At 51.3% G+C, this 14,976-nt stretch overlaps 1 protein-coding gene across 4 annotated transcripts; it reads left to right on the top strand.

Annotated features, from left to right (window-relative positions):
- The first annotated feature begins 7,924 nt into the window (after positions 1-7,924).
- LOC309370527 (trypsin-like) lies at positions 7,925-11,772 on the top strand. Of its 4 annotated transcripts, none has more exons than XM_081912352.1 (5): positions 7,925-8,045; positions 9,493-9,643; positions 9,876-10,129; positions 10,477-10,616; positions 11,494-11,772. In XM_081912352.1, the coding sequence occupies exons 1-5, from the start codon at positions 8,003-8,005 to the stop codon at positions 11,752-11,754; spliced, it is 849 nt and encodes a 282-aa protein (XP_081768478.1). In that variant the 5' UTR covers positions 7,925-8,002; the 3' UTR covers positions 11,755-11,772. The 4 variants fall into 4 exon arrangements, with proteins under 4 accessions (XP_081768478.1, XP_081768479.1, XP_081768480.1 ...); XM_081912353.1 differs by having other exon boundaries at positions 7,927-8,045; positions 9,873-10,129; positions 11,595-11,772; XM_081912354.1 differs by having other exon boundaries at positions 7,928-8,045; positions 11,595-11,772.
- The last annotated feature ends 3,204 nt before the right edge of the window (positions 11,773-14,976 follow it).

Genomic DNA, 14,976 nt, shown 5'->3' with positions numbered 1-14,976 from the left:
TCCTAAACTGAGCAAATGTTTCTCTGCATGGTCAAAATGGAAAAGCTTCCCCATTGTCTTTTCCTTCACAAATCCTGTCTTAATCTGTGTTTGAATAAGGGTGTGAGCCTTATCATTACAAGACTGCCCAGGCTCCCCAAGAAATCCAATCAAGTAACCTGCCAGACAGGAAATAAACAAAGCGACAGGAGATAAACTGTGACAAGAGAAAAACAACATATAAATTTCTGTGATGTAGGTGGGATGTATCTGAGGGGTGGTCTTAGGTTACACCCCTTCTGTGATGTATGCATAATGTTTCTGGGGGTGGTCTTGATCTACAGAATGGGAATTTCAAAAGTCTTTATAAGGCCTTGCAGGCCATTGTTCTGGGTCCTCCTCCTCTCCTGCGTGTGAGGGGAGCACCCTGTTGCAACAGATCAATAAAGATCAAGCTTACTAGCTGCTTTGCTTCTCAATATTCTCTGGTTGGCCTCTGTTATTTTCTCCTACCAATAGGGAACCTATGTAAGGACTCTATATGGGCTCTTGGATATCCCATAAGGGAAAAGGGCATAATTTTATTTACAACAAGCCTCAAAGTGGCGTACAATCTCCTTCCCCCCCCCCACAGCAAATTTTCTGTGAGGTGAGGCTGAGAGACTTCAAAGAAGTGTGACTAGCCCAAGGTCACCCAGCAGCTGCATGTGGAGGAGCAGAGACGCGAACCCAGTTCACCAGATTACGAGTCCACCACTCTTAACCACTACACCACACTGGCTCTCAGTCTTTTATATGGAAGATGCCTGTCAGAGACTGCCTCCAGGTCCCAGCTCACAGAAGACCAACGCTAGCCAGCGGAACTGTACAAAGTCTTTATTGAAGTTTAGTTCCCATTTTCAAACCCTAGCGTGCATCTCTACGTCTAGACCCTAGACCAGCGAAGCCTCATCTGAGTCTCCGCCCCCTGTACACCAGTTCAACACTCTAGCCTTACTCCACCTTCTGCGTTTCTCCTTCCGCCTCTGGGTCCTACTACCCCCCTGGGTGCCTTCCTTCCTGGACGCTTCGGATGCGGACCCCTCGGACTCCTCCCCCTCTCTTCGGCGGGCTTTGGGACCCGGCTCCCTCTCCGGGCTGCTTATGGCGCCACCCTCTTGTACATTTGAACTTGGCGCGCGCGCGCTGCCCCTGACCTTCCTTTTGACCGTTTCCTCGCTCTCTGATGCAGGCGTGGCTAACCCTGACTCCTGTCCTTCCGCTGACGGAGAGCTGCCTGCTCCCGATGCCTGGGGCTCCTCCCCCCTACTGCTCTCCGGTGGGGAAGCTGGTCCCGATTTCCAGCTGCTGCTCTCTGAGCCCTCTCTGGCCCCTCCCTCCTGGGGTGTTCCCCTTGGCAACCCCCTTGCTCTGATCACGGGAGCCCCTTTCTGTGAATCCTCTGATTCGCTGGAGAGACTTAGAGACCTCGGACGGCTATCATCGCTGACTTCTCCCTCGGATTCCTCTCCCTCGGTCTCTAATTCCTCCCTTCCCTGTCCCTCTGCTCCTGAACCCCTGACATCCATCCCCCCCTCGAAGCCCCCCCTTCCCCCCTCCCCTCCTTCCGGTGTGGGTACTGGGTGCTCCGTCGTAGGGGGGGTGCGTGCAGGATACAGTTCGTCCCCCATGTACTCGTCGACATCTCTCTCCTCTGCTTCCATCTCTCTGTCTCCGTGCTCGAACCCCACGTCTTCCCCCAACACGTCCATGTCCGTCTCGCCCCCCTCCCCCTCTTCGGGTGATCCCAGCCAAGGACCACTCAGCCACTTCCTGCGCCACTGCTCCTCTGGTCGATCGTCCCACCAATAAGAGCTGTCTGAGGCAGACCCCGGTGGCGAACCCACCCGGGAGCTCGGGACTGGGGCCTGTTCTTCGTCCGAGTCGAACCCCTGGAATGTGCTGGCCGAAAGAGTGGTTGTGAAGAGCCAGTCGTCGAAATACTCGGCTGGCATGGGCCTGTGTGGGAAGAGGGCATGAAACTCCTCTTTGAGCAGAGGCTCCTCCAAAGCATAGTCCGGAACCCAGCTGTTCGCAGTGGCCGGGGTACCCTCTCTGGCTAGGAGATATTCTACTCCTTCTTCCCCCCATCTCGAGTCTAAAATCTCTGTGACCTCGTTGATGTGCCCCCTCCTTGGCGACCCCCCCTGTCTGGGCCCTTCTCTGGGCGGGTCCGGTGCTGTGTCTGGCTCCTGAAATCTATGAGGTGCTTTGTAGGGCGTGAGCACTGATCTATGGAACACCGGATGCATCCTGGAACCCTCCGGAAGCGCTAACCGGAAGGCCACTGGATTGACCTGTGCCTGGACTTGGTAAGGTCCTAGCTGCTTATGTCCTAGCTTCTTCTTCGCTAACGATCTGGTCGGCACTGCTTGCGCTGCTAACCAGACCCAGTCTCCCACCTGTATGTCTTCCCCAACTCTTCTGTGTCTGTCTGCCTGCACTTTGTATGCGTGTTTTGCGAGTTCTAACTGCCTCCTGAGCTGTTCGTGGACTTCCTGCAACTCCGACGCTAAGGCTTCCGCTGCCTGTGGCTCCCCCTCCCCCACTCTCTCTAAACTCGGGAAGGTTCTGGGATGCCTCCCGTTGTTGGCAAAGAACGGCGTCACCCCCGTCGACACGTGCTTCGTATTGTTGTAAGCGAACTCAGCGAGTGGCAGGTAGTCCACCCATGTCGTGGGCTGCTGATTGGCGTAGCATCTCAGGTACTGCTGCATGATGGCGTTGACCCTCTCCGCTTGTCCGTTGGTCTGTGGGTGTCTCGCCGACGCCAAATTGACTTTGACGTTCAGAATGCCCATCAGCTTCTGCCAGAAGTTCGAGATGAACTGTCGCCCCCGGTCGGAGAGAATAGATCGTGGCAGACCGTGAACCTTGAACACGTGGTCAATGAACAGTTTGGCGGTCTGCTCTGCCGTGGCTACCTTCGCACACGGAATGAAGTGTGCCATTTTAGTAAACATGTCCACCACCACTAGCACTGCTGTCTTTCCCCTCGAACTGGGCAGATCCGTGACGAAGTCCAGGGCCACCCTCTCCCACGGTTCAGCCGGTGTTTGCAGCGGTTCCAGCAATCCCGCCGGCGGTTTGTGAACTGACTTGGCCCTTTGGCAGGTGTCACATCTCGCAACGTAATCTGCGACTTCCCCCCGCATCTTGGGCCACCAAAAGTCTCTGGCTACTAGTTCGACAGTCTTTTCTTTGCCAAAGTGCCCGGCTGTGGGAGCGTCGTGTAGCTGCTGCAGAACCCTTGCGCGGAGGTCGTCTCCCGGCACGTAGAGTGCTCCCTTGTGGAGGAGCAACCCATCGCGTATCTGGAACTCGTCGGCCCTCGCTGTGCCCCTGTGCACCTCCTCCATCCTGGCCTGTGCGAAGGGGTCTTCCCGCAGCGCTCGACGGACGGCCTCCAGGTCCACGGTTGCCGACGCGCATGCCCACGCTTCCGGTGCGAAAATGTGCTTGGCCGCCGGCGGTGCCGCCTCCTCCAGGTATTGCGGCTTTCTGGACAAAGCATCCGCCATCACGTTGTTGTCGCCCGGAATGTACTCTATCTTAAAGTCGAAGTCCGCGAAGAACTCCGCCCATCTAATGTGTCGCTGGTTGAGGAACCTAGCCGTGCGCCAGTACTCCAGATTCTTGTGGTCCGTGTGGACCTGCACTGTGTGTCTGGCTCCGATAAGGAAGTGCCGCCATGCCTTGAACGCTGCATGGATGGCTAGCAACTCCCTGTCCCAGATGGTATAATTCTGCTCCGACTTGCTGAGCTTCCTCGAGTAGAAGGCGCACGGCCTCCAGTCCCCCTGCTGGTCTTGTTGCAACAGGACAGCTCCCACGGCTCTGTCTGAGGCGTCTGTCTCCACCCTCATGGGTCTGCTGGGATTCACATGCAGCAGCTGCTCCTCTGACGCGAAGAGCCGCTTGAGTCTCTGAAAGGACTGCTCCGCTTGCTCCGTCCAGATGAATTTCTTCTTCTTGGAGCTGAGCGTGTCGGTGATGGCCGCTGTCTGCATGGCAAATCCCTTGATGAACTTGCGGTAAAAGTTGGCAAAGCCGACAAACCGCTGGACTTCCTTCCGATTGCGTGGGCTTTTCCAGTCCAAAACTGCGCTAACCTTGGCGCTGTCCATGGCGAGCCCCTTGTCTGACAGCTTGTAGCCCAGGAAATCCACCTCCGTCACGTCGAACTGGCACTTCTCCAGCTTGGCGTACAGCCTGTGCTCCTTCAGTCTCTGCAGAACTTCCCTGACATCCCTCTCGTGCGCCTCGCGCGATTCTGAAAAAATCAGGATGTCGTCCAGGAAGCATACGCACTTCTTGTAAAGGAGCCCCGCCAGCACATGATGCATAAAGGCTTGGAAAGTGTGAGAGCCATTTTGCAATCCGAAGGGCATAACTCTGTATTCGTAGGTGCCCAGTGGCGTGAACATGGCCGTCTTCCACTCGTCGCCCTCGCGCATGCGAATCAGGTTGTACGCCCCACGTAGATCCAACTTGGTGAAAACGCGTCCTTTCCGCACCGTCGCGAGCAGGTCGTCTATCTTGGGCATGGGGAAAGCTGAGGGCTTGGTTTTCGAGTTTAAGATCCTGAAATCCACCACCAGCCTCCGTTGGGGCGTGTCCCGCTTCTTCACAAAGAATACTGGACTGCCTCCCACCGCTTTCGACTCCCGGATGAACCCACGCTGCAAATTGTGATCTATGAACTCCCTGAGTTCCTGCAGTTCATCCTCAGACATGGAGTACAGTTTCCCCGTTGGCAGCGTCGCCCCCGGCAGGAGGTCAATCTTGCAATCATAGGGTCTGTGAGGAGGTAGCTTGTCCGCCTCCTTCTCGCAGAAAACCTCCAAAAACTCCGCATACTTGTGGGGTACTGCTTGCAAATTCCCATCAAAATGAGATACAATGCTGGCTCCTCTTTTCCCCAACCCAATCCCCTCGGATCTGGGTCCCGGTAGCCCCTGCTTCGCAAGCCCCTCTAACCTGGCTTGAAGATCTCTGCAGGCAGCCGCCGCTTCTTCCTCTCTCTTCCTGGATGCGATTATTTCAGCGCTGAGTTGTGTCACCGCTTCTTGCAGGGAAGCTATTTTCTGTTCTGTAGTCATCTCGCCTGACTTTTGTGAGCTCGCAAGGCACCAGTCTTCTGCCCTCCCTGCCTCGCTCCCGTAGCGATGCTTGAGGCGAAGAAAACCGGTGAAAATTTGAGATGAGGCTTACTGTCAGAGACTGCCTCCAGGTCCCAGCTCACAGAAGACCAACGCTAGCCAGCGGAACTGTACAAAGTCTTTATTGAAGTTTAGTTCCCATTTTCAAACCCTAGCGTGCATCTCTACGTCTAGACCCTAGACCAGCGAAGCCTCATCTGAGTCTCCGCCCCCTGTACACCAGTTCAACACTCTAGCCTTACTCCACCTTCTGCGTTTCTCCTTCCGCCTCTGGGTCCTACTACCCCCCTGGGTGCCTTCCTTCCTGGACGCTTCGGATGCGGACCCCTCGGACTCCTCCCCCTCTCTTCGGCGGGCTTTGGGACCCGGCTCCCTCTCCGGGCTGCTTATGGCGCCACCCTCTTGTACATTTGAACTTGGCGCGCGCGCGCTGCCCCTGACCTTCCTTTTGACCGTTTCCTCGCTCTCTGATGCAGGCGTGGCTAACCCTGACTCCTGTCCTTCCGCTGACGGAGAGCTGCCTGCTCCCGATGCCTGGGGCTCCTCCCCCCTACTGCTCTCCGGTGGGGAAGCTGGTCCCGATTTCCAGCTGCTGCTCTCTGAGCCCTCTCTGGCCCCTCCCTCCTGGGGTGTTCCCCTTGGCAACCCCCTTGCTCTGATCACGGGAGCCCCTTTCTGTGAATCCTCTGATTCGCTGGAGAGACTTAGAGACCTCGGACGGCTATCATCGCTGACTTCTCCCTCGGATTCCTCTCCCTCGGTCTCTAATTCCTCCCTTCCCTGTCCCTCTGCTCCTGAACCCCTGACAATGCCTGATGCATATGGGGGCCTGGAAAACCTTGCCTGTAGCATTCCCAAATGCCAGCTTAATAACTGAGGGAGGAAAGTCCCTGAAACATACCAGAACTGCTTTGTTATCTTTCCACAAAATAAATACATCTATATAACACCTGTTGGTTGGACGCCACCCACAATCTCTGCTGAGGTTTGGCAAGAGTCCAGGGGAGTCCCAGGCACTTACCCAGGGTCTGTGTTCCCTTGAGAATGAAGGCATGGAGGAGGCTGTTGTAGCTTTAAGAAATATGATATATTGACATATCTACACCTGAATTTGGATGGAAGGAGTCCAGATCTAACAACGTGGTCATCCAAGAGGGGTTTGTTCCCCACAGCAGTGCAGCAGTGGAGTCCAAGGCATCTCTCCCAGCCTCTCTTCAGCCATCCTGCCAAAATGGTTCTCTCCTTTTTTCCTCAGTCCCCAACTCTTCATATGACATCATGCTCTGCTACCCCAGTAACCTTCCAAATCTTCTGTCTTTGTTTGTACATCTGGGCAGGGGGGAAGTGTTATGTACTGAAGTTCTCACCCTGGGCCAGCAGGGGGATACTGTAGATAGTTATGCAAATGAAGGATTGAAAGTGACGTTTAGTGATAGGATAGTTTTGTATGCAAATGAAGGATCGAAAAGTGACGTTCCGTGATTGGATAGCTTTAGAACGTTCCAACAGTTACAATTGTTCTGTAGCTCTATATAAGCAGGCTGACTGAGCTGCTCAGTTCAGTTCTGTTCCAGCTTACAAAATAAAGAGCTGCTTTGGAGAAATCGCTGTGTCGTCTGCTATGTCAACCCACAACTTAACAGGAAGGACAGTTCTCTTGCATTACCATGGCCCTCAGTGACCCTGCATCGCTTCTTAGTAGCCCTAGCATAGCCAGGTTGTTTTGCATAAGCTTGCCCATAGTTCGTCTGCCGTTTGTATTTTCCCTTCATATTCCAAATCAATGCTTTAGTTGAGATTCCTGCATTGCAAGGGCAAGGACAATGACCCTATGAATCAAAACCCTATCATTTATTATTTTCTTGGGGTTGGGGGGGCTCCCCTCTCAAATTCATAGAACACCTATATTGCCTCTAGAAGAAGTTGTTCAAGCGCATGTCAGCAGGATTGCTGCTCTGGAGGGACAGGCTCATCTTGGACTTCCTTGAGTGGGAATTGACCTTCTGAGGGTGACATGAACATGTTCCACATCAACAGCACCTGGAAGAGCTACCCAAAGGTAGATGTTGGTCTATGTCCCACCGTCTCCGCCCTGGCCCACCACCTAAGGATACCAGCTGCTGCAGCATCTGGCTAGGCTGGCTAAGCAATGGACTGAACAGAGTGAAAGATTATGAGTCATGGGGGCATGGAGAGTGTGTGTATTAACAGCGCTTGGCTTATTTTTTTAGTTGCTAATACTGTTTTATAGATTATAAATGCTTTGTTAATCATATCATATGACTTTTGCTGTAATTGTAATGTTTAGCGTATTTTTGTTGCCGCTTTGTTTATACACTGGTACCTCGGGTTACAAACACTTAGGGTTACAAACTCCGCTAACCCGGAAGTAGTACCTTGGGTTGAGAACTTTGCCCCAGGATGAGAACTGAAATTGCGTGCCAGCGGGCGGCAGCAGCGGGAGGCCCCATTAGCGAAAGTGCGCCTCAGGTACCACTGTAGTATTTTCTAGGCTGTAATTGTTTTTACTGATGATTTGTTAGGCTGAAAGAGCTGCTCAATGCCCCCATGCTGGGTCTGAATAGAAAACGCTCTGAAAACTTGGGGAACCTGCAGCCCAGACCTCCTACAAACCCAAAGGAGCAGCAATCTTATCTCCTTCAGAAATGTTACTAAAAATAGCCTAACTGCATGGACAAGAGTCAATGTGAAAGCTGTGCAAACATTCTTTCTTCTCTTCTCTCCACTCTGTGAGATTAGACGACTTCCAGGTTTACACAGGACTCCGCATTCTCAGTGAGGCCAGTTTGAGAGAAGAGAACATGCTGTGGCTGGGTTGCAGTTTACTGCTGGCGGCTCTTGCAGGTACAATCCCCCCCCCCCAAAAAAATCTGGACAGTTTATCTGCCCAAGAATAGTCATGAAATGTTGGGTGAGGATGAACAAAAGCTGGAATGCAAATCCACTGCCATCAATCCAGAAGAGGGCTAAGATTTCAGTGTGCAAGTAGAGGTGTCCTGGCAACAGAGGAGGGGAAGGAGAACCAGGCAGTTAAGCCAGGAAACAGAAATGCAGGAGGGCTATCTCCATTATCAGTCATACTCAGATTTAACCCACTGATATTAATGGGCATGCCTAACTTAAGTCCACTGATTTCAGTGGGACTACTCTGAGTATTACTTTGTTGGATACAACCCAAAAACCCATTCTCTACACTGACCATTCAGACTATTCACCCAGCCCCACTTTATTAAAAAATCTCAGTGGTGTTAGACTAACCATAGCAGCATTTGGTCAATCTGTGCTGTCCATCACTGAATTTGTTCTGTAACAGTGTGTGAAACTGACATATCCCTAAGCAACTTGGTCCCAAAGTACCATGAGACCCCAAAGTACTTACTTTCCAACGTGACCACCAAGATCTGTTGATGGGGCACTTCTGCTGGACTCCTCACCCCAATGAACCCTGAGGTTTAGCTGGACGTCATTAGGGATTGAGCCTTTGGTGTGGCAGCCACTGCCCTGTGGAACTCCCTGCCACCAAGAGCCATCCCTCCCTTCAGACATCTTTTGAAAACTTTAATGTTTAGAGAAGCTTTTGTACAATGAAGATTTGGAAGGGACCCCTAGGGTCATCTAGTTCAATCCCCTGCAATGCAGGAATCTCAACTCTGTTAACTAATTAGTATTCATTGGCATTTTAATGATGTTTTCATGCTGATTTTATTCTCATATATAATAATACAAATATACAGTACATATATATGGTTGTAAGAAAATAATTTAACAGCTCATATCAGAATAATCAAAAGCAGTCAATTATTTGGGTTGATTGTACAAAGAGGAAATGTCACTATTACATGGGGCAAACCAGCATTGTACTATATAGTTACTTGTTATAGTTACTATAGTCTACAATAGTCTACAATAATACATTATGATCTTTCCTGTGGTTTAAAACTGTGGCTTTTATTTTAGCAGTATGAGTGATGGTATGTAGAACTCTGGCAGAAATTAATCAGGAACAGTTGCCAGCCACACTTACTTGCAATATGAGACCAGTAATTCAAAGGATTCCTATGCAGGGAGATGGAGGTGGAAAGCAGGATATGGTGGCAAAAAGTTGAGCCTTTGTTTACTAGCAGGAAGAGATTGCATGCAGCGCCCTCATCTAGCTACCGTAGTCTGTCTGACAGATGCCATGGGATAGGCTGGATGCCATTTCCTGAGTTCACGAGGCCACATTGCATTTTAGCATGTTCCTAACCAGTGAAAAAGTCTTGATTTTTTCCTCTACCAATTATATATTGAGCTGTTGCAGCTGCTGAGAAGTTGGTTGGTAGTGCCAAGTGCCAACAAGATTCTGTGCCATGGGAAGTCTCCCTCCAGTCAGTGCACCATGTCTGCAGTGGGGCCCTCATCAGCCAAGAATGGGTGTTGTCCTCAGCTCAGTGCAGCAGGAGGTGGGTATAAGCCTGCTTCACACCCTTTGTACACAGTCTCCCTCCCACAGGGAATAAAGTCCATTCTCTGCTGTTGGCTGCTCTGTTCTTATTTGAAATAGGAGGGCAACTTGTGCATTTGACTGCCTGCCTACAAGAATCCTTGAGGGTGAGCAAGGAATCTCTCAACCCAGGCTGAGGCAGAAAAACTCTAGTGAGAACACTATTGACCCACCTGCTCTTCTTCCAGCAGCCCAGACCACATGGAGGTCTGGCTTGGCCTACAAGTCCCTGAGACTCCTCCTAAGGAGAAGCAACAGGTCATTGCTGCTGCCAAGCTGGTCCCTCATAAGCAGTTCAACAACTACACACTGGACTATGACATCATGCTCATCAAGCTTGCACAACCAGCTGTCCTGGGTGAGCTAGTGCAGCCCATCAGTTTGCCCAGCCAATGTGCCATAGCTGGGACCCAGTGCCTGGCTTCAGAATGGATCAGCAGCAACTGTGAGTACAGAGAGGGTGGTGCTGAGAGACTAACCAGGACCAGCAACAACTGTGACAGACTGGAGCAGGAGGCCGCTGGAAGATGCCCCTCTTCGTGGCCAGGGGGGATTATGGTTGGGACGCGCAAGGGGACAATGAAGTTCCTTAGTGATGCATGGGATAAATGACACCATGCAAAAAAGGGAAGGGTAGATGAACGGCAAATGGTGGGAGGGAGGCACCAACAATTCATTGTACTATGATAGATTCATGGCAGGTGGCAGTGCCCCCTTGAAGCAGAAAGAGCTCAAGGAGAGAGGGGTGAGGCCTGAGCAGCTGCTCAGGATCAACATATTTTGGGCTTACAGCTGATGGAACAGACAACCTTCTGCAGTGCTCCTACCTTCCAGTCACATCTGATGCCACATGCAACAATGTCTACCCAGGACGGTTCACTGACAGGATGCTTTGTGCTGGACAGCTGGACAGCAGCCAAGATGCCTGCAAGGTGAGGCTCTTCTCTTTTTACTGGCAAGTCCAGTGATTGGGGTGGGGTGGGGGAGCAAACAAGCAGAGGCATACCTTGACTCCCTTGTGATCTTGGCCAGAAGCTGTATCAGTACATCTGAAGCTGGGAGAGACCATGGACCAGAAACTCCAAAAGTTTGCTTTTTGTCACCTTTCATGCTCTGCCTGTGATTTCCTCCATGACCATCACGACTGCTCTTCTTCCTCTCTCCCTCCTTCTCTTCCTGCAACTCTCACCTACTGTCTCTATCTTTCTTCTCTCCAAGCGCCACTTGGAGCTCCACTCACAGTTCCAATAGCACCACTGGCCAACCTGGGAGATGGTCCTGCAGGGCTGATGAGATGGGTGCCTAGAGGAGCCTGCATGCCTTGCCTGGCCTCGCAGATGGGCATGTGTGCTCCTAGCCACTCCAAGCCATGGGTGAGAGGTTCGGTTTTGGTGGCCCCCTGTCCCTGATTTTGAGTTCAGTAACATGGTCTAATTATGTGCATCCACACACACCATAGATGAATGCTTCCCTTCAGACTAGAGCTGTCTCCAACCAAATCACTCACAAGCACAAGCATTCTCCATAGGCAGGCTAGTAGCTACTGGCCGAACATTAACCAGAACTAAACAACAAAGCATAATATATTTGAAAAGTACAATGAAAAGGCATGTGCCAAATCCTCCCCATATCAAAGTTAAATAGCATTTATGTCATTCCTACATTCTTGAGAGGGCCAGAGGGGCTGTAAGCGCAAGCACACACCCACCCCAACAGGGGAAGGGAAATTCTCCAGCTGCAAGAGCCAACCTCTTGGGAGGTACTTGTGGCTGGGGAAAGCCTCACACAGCTCCCTCTCTCCTGCTGCAGGCAGTGCTCCAGGGCCTGAGAGTTCAAATAACGACAGTGAGAAATTGCCATGATTTGATCCTGTCCCCTGGAGAGTCCCAAAGCTGTTGTCTGTGTCTTAGGGAGATGTGGGCAGCCCCCTGGTGTGTGAAGAAGCCCTCCAAGGACTGCTGTCCTGGAAGAAAAGCTGCAGTGAAGAGAACCGGCTGGGGCTGTACACCAAGGTCAGCATCTTTGAAGACTGGATCCACTACACAATTGCCAACAATTGAAGAGCAATAAAGCCAGATTGAGCTCTGACCTGGTATCTCGCTGCTCTGAGAGAGACGCTGTGATCTGGCGCCACCAGCAATGCAATGACTATACAGGCCTGGCTACTGTGGAAGAGAAGGCTTCTAGGAAGTCTACCCCCCAGTCTGCCCACCACCAGAGGGGTCATGGCTGAGGCAAGGGAGCAGAATCGAATGATTTGCTCCCTCACTCCTCAGCTTCTGGCACACCTCCTGGAATGGCTTGATTTCACATTATGGTAGATGTTGGTTAGGTTTTACCATGTAGGTGAGGGAATATATTAACTATATTTTATTCCTCCACAAACCTGGCCAACAGACAAAACATCAGCTTATCGCTTGTGTTTAGAAGCACAGTGCTGAGCATCTTAAACAGTAAAAACAAAAGCCTTTAGGCTGATCTCCCCCTTCTGTTACCCTGTTTATTATAGAAACAGGCTACCGACTGAAAAGTATGGCTAAAACATATAGTTTACTCACAGTCAAGCACCTGTCCTTCCCAACAACAGCAGTAAAAATAAATGCAGGTAAAATACTTGTATTTACAGTGAAAGCAGCCTCAGGCATGAGCCTGATGCTGGAGCAAGCAGATACAAGTCTTCTCCCATTGGCTGGTTGAAGAGAGAGAGAGAGAAGGAACAGAAAATACTTCTTTTCTTCTTCCCTCCCAAGAGAGGAGGTGAAATGAAATAACACAGAGCCTTCTCTACCAATTGCATTGGTCTGAGTCCACCTAACAGCAATACTGCTCTGTGATTTTAATCCCCACACTTGCTTACTAGTAAAAATATGCATTTTTAGATTGGATTTCTAAGCTCCCACAATATTTACTCCATGGAGCAGTTTCGTTAGCATCCCAGCCTTCCATGGCCTAACACAGTCAAAGCTCCATGAAAGAACCTACCACACCAGCACCCTAGAGCTGGCTCTGAAGTCTGCCTGTTTGTGAAGTGAGGCACTTGGGGTGCTCAGAGGCCTGACCCCTCCAACGGATGTAAGTTGCAGAGCTGCTGATTTCCATACCCCCTAAGGTACCCATTTCACACACCCCTCTGCAACATCACTGTTTCTGCCAAGAAAGTGCCTGGTAGGTTGAGGCACAACCTCTTCAGTTCTTTGCTCTTCATCCAAACTGGCTATCAGTTGTACTTAAGGAGGCCACCCAACAGTCCCTTGCCTGAGCTAAGCCAAGCCCCCTTGCCCACCTCACCAGCTTCTTACAGACATCTCAGTTCAGTTTTCCCATCAATGCCAACCACAGAGATGCCAACTGAGAGTGCCCACAAATGGCAAGTTTAGTTGAGTGTGCTCATACGCTATGTCATTGCACTGAATGGTGCCCAAAGCAGCCTGAAACAAACACCAACTGATTATCAAAACACAGCATCCTTGGAGGTTGCTACTGCTGCTGAAAGCTCTTAACTCTGTCCCTTGATAAAAACAGGGTTATGACAGGAGGGATGCATTCCATTGTCTCTGCAGGCAGGGGCAGAGAAAGAATCATCTGAAGCAAACTTAACAATAATACAAGGCTATGTCTCTATGCACACTAACTTGAAATGAATTTTGTTGAGATCAATGTGACATTTTGGAACCTGGGTGAAACTATCCTGAAAAGGGCAAGTCAGCATAGAAGTCTTTTTTTGTTTTGTCTTTTGATGGAATGGCTGCAGGTCTGTCCTGCACATTTTTCTGGAAGCAAGTCCCAAATTTATGGGTTCAGGGAAAGGCCCAAAGGAAAAAATCTATGCCAATCCAGGCTATTGCCACAGAAAGGCCTTCATTTGGCACCAACACCCAAGCTAAACACTCTGTCAGTTGGGCTCAGATTCTAGAGAATTGTAGGCTTCAGAGATCCCCAAGGGTCATCCAGCCCACCCCCTGCAATGCAGGAAGTACACTTTGATTGCAACTGACACTCACTCACTTGCTCATGAGCACCAGAAGCAGGTGTTGTCCCCTTCCAACGAAAACCCAATCTGTTTTTGGAGATCTGCACACACCTCCTCAGGTTGGGCAGGTGGCCATGTTTCCATTTCACTATTTCATGAAAAGTATGTGTTGCTTGATTGTAGAACAAAAAACCTCAAAGCAGTTTACAAAACCAGCAAAAGCACAGGCAAGCGCAGCAAAATCCTTGGCAGTGAGCATGGGTGTGGGGGGGCAGGGGGCAGCGTGGGATTTTCACTTGAGTTAATGCAGGATGGGATGCCAGTATGGCCGAGAAGCATAGCTCTTGCAGGGGGACCTAGCAGGGAATGGGCTAGGCTGGGGAGGGGGGCGAGCGAAGACCAGAAGCTTAACGCTGTGATGCAGCAGCAGCAGCAGCAGCAGCAGCAGCAGCAGCAGCAGCAGCAGCAGCAGCAGCAAAAAAGGCGAATGCTCTTCTCGGCTGCCTCCACACAAGTCTAGTGTGCAGATCCAGGGCCCAAATCCTGGAGAGTCAGTGTTCAAGTTCAGAGGCAGGAGCATTTATGTTGCAGGCAAATCCTCACTGGTATCTGCAAGGAGGGCTGGGAGAGACCCCACATGCCACCTGAAGCCCTGGAGAGCAGCAGCCAGTCAGTGTAGAGGTGGTGTGGCATAGTGGTAAGAGCAGTGTTTCTCAACCTTGGGTCCAGACAATGGCTGGGAAGAAACAGTGGATCAGAATGTCGGTCTAGGGCCCGGGAGGCCGGGGTTCAAATTCCCGTCTGGCCATGAAGCTCACTGGGTGACATCTGGCCAGTCACTCACTCTCAGCCTGACCTCCCTCGCAGGGCTTTTGTGAAGACAGAATGAGCAGGAGTGGCAGAGCCTAGGAAAAGGGATGGGCCGCCTGTCATTCTCTCACTTTAGCCTGGGGGCTGATGCCGTAGCTGGTGAAGGCATACTGGCAATGCAGCAGCCCCAGGTGGGTGATCAGGAGCTGGCAGTAAGCGGTGAAGGTTGTGGTGAGGAAATGCCAGTAGAGAGCTCGGTCCAGAAACCAGATCTCAGAATGCGGGTGACAACTGGAAGAGAGAAGAGAGTCCGCACGATGAGAAGAACAGACCACCCCACCTTTCAAGGGGGCCTAGGGATGGCGAACTGGGCCTCGGTGCTTTCTACAAAGGATAAAGGCGTTTCCGAGGGAAATTCATCCTCTGAGGCCCTTCTTCGGGTGCCTCCTCCCCGAGAGGAGGGTGGCTACACAAGAACAGGCCTTTTCTGCAGTGGCTCCCTGTTTGTGGAA

This window comes from Podarcis melisellensis, assembly GCF_964234715.1.
Source record: "Podarcis melisellensis genome assembly, chromosome: 5".
In the NCBI taxonomy this organism is placed as follows: Eukaryota; Metazoa; Chordata; class Lepidosauria; order Squamata; family Lacertidae; genus Podarcis; species Podarcis melisellensis.
Note: the sequence above shows the minus strand (reverse complement) of the source record. Positions and strands in the feature narration are given on the sequence as shown.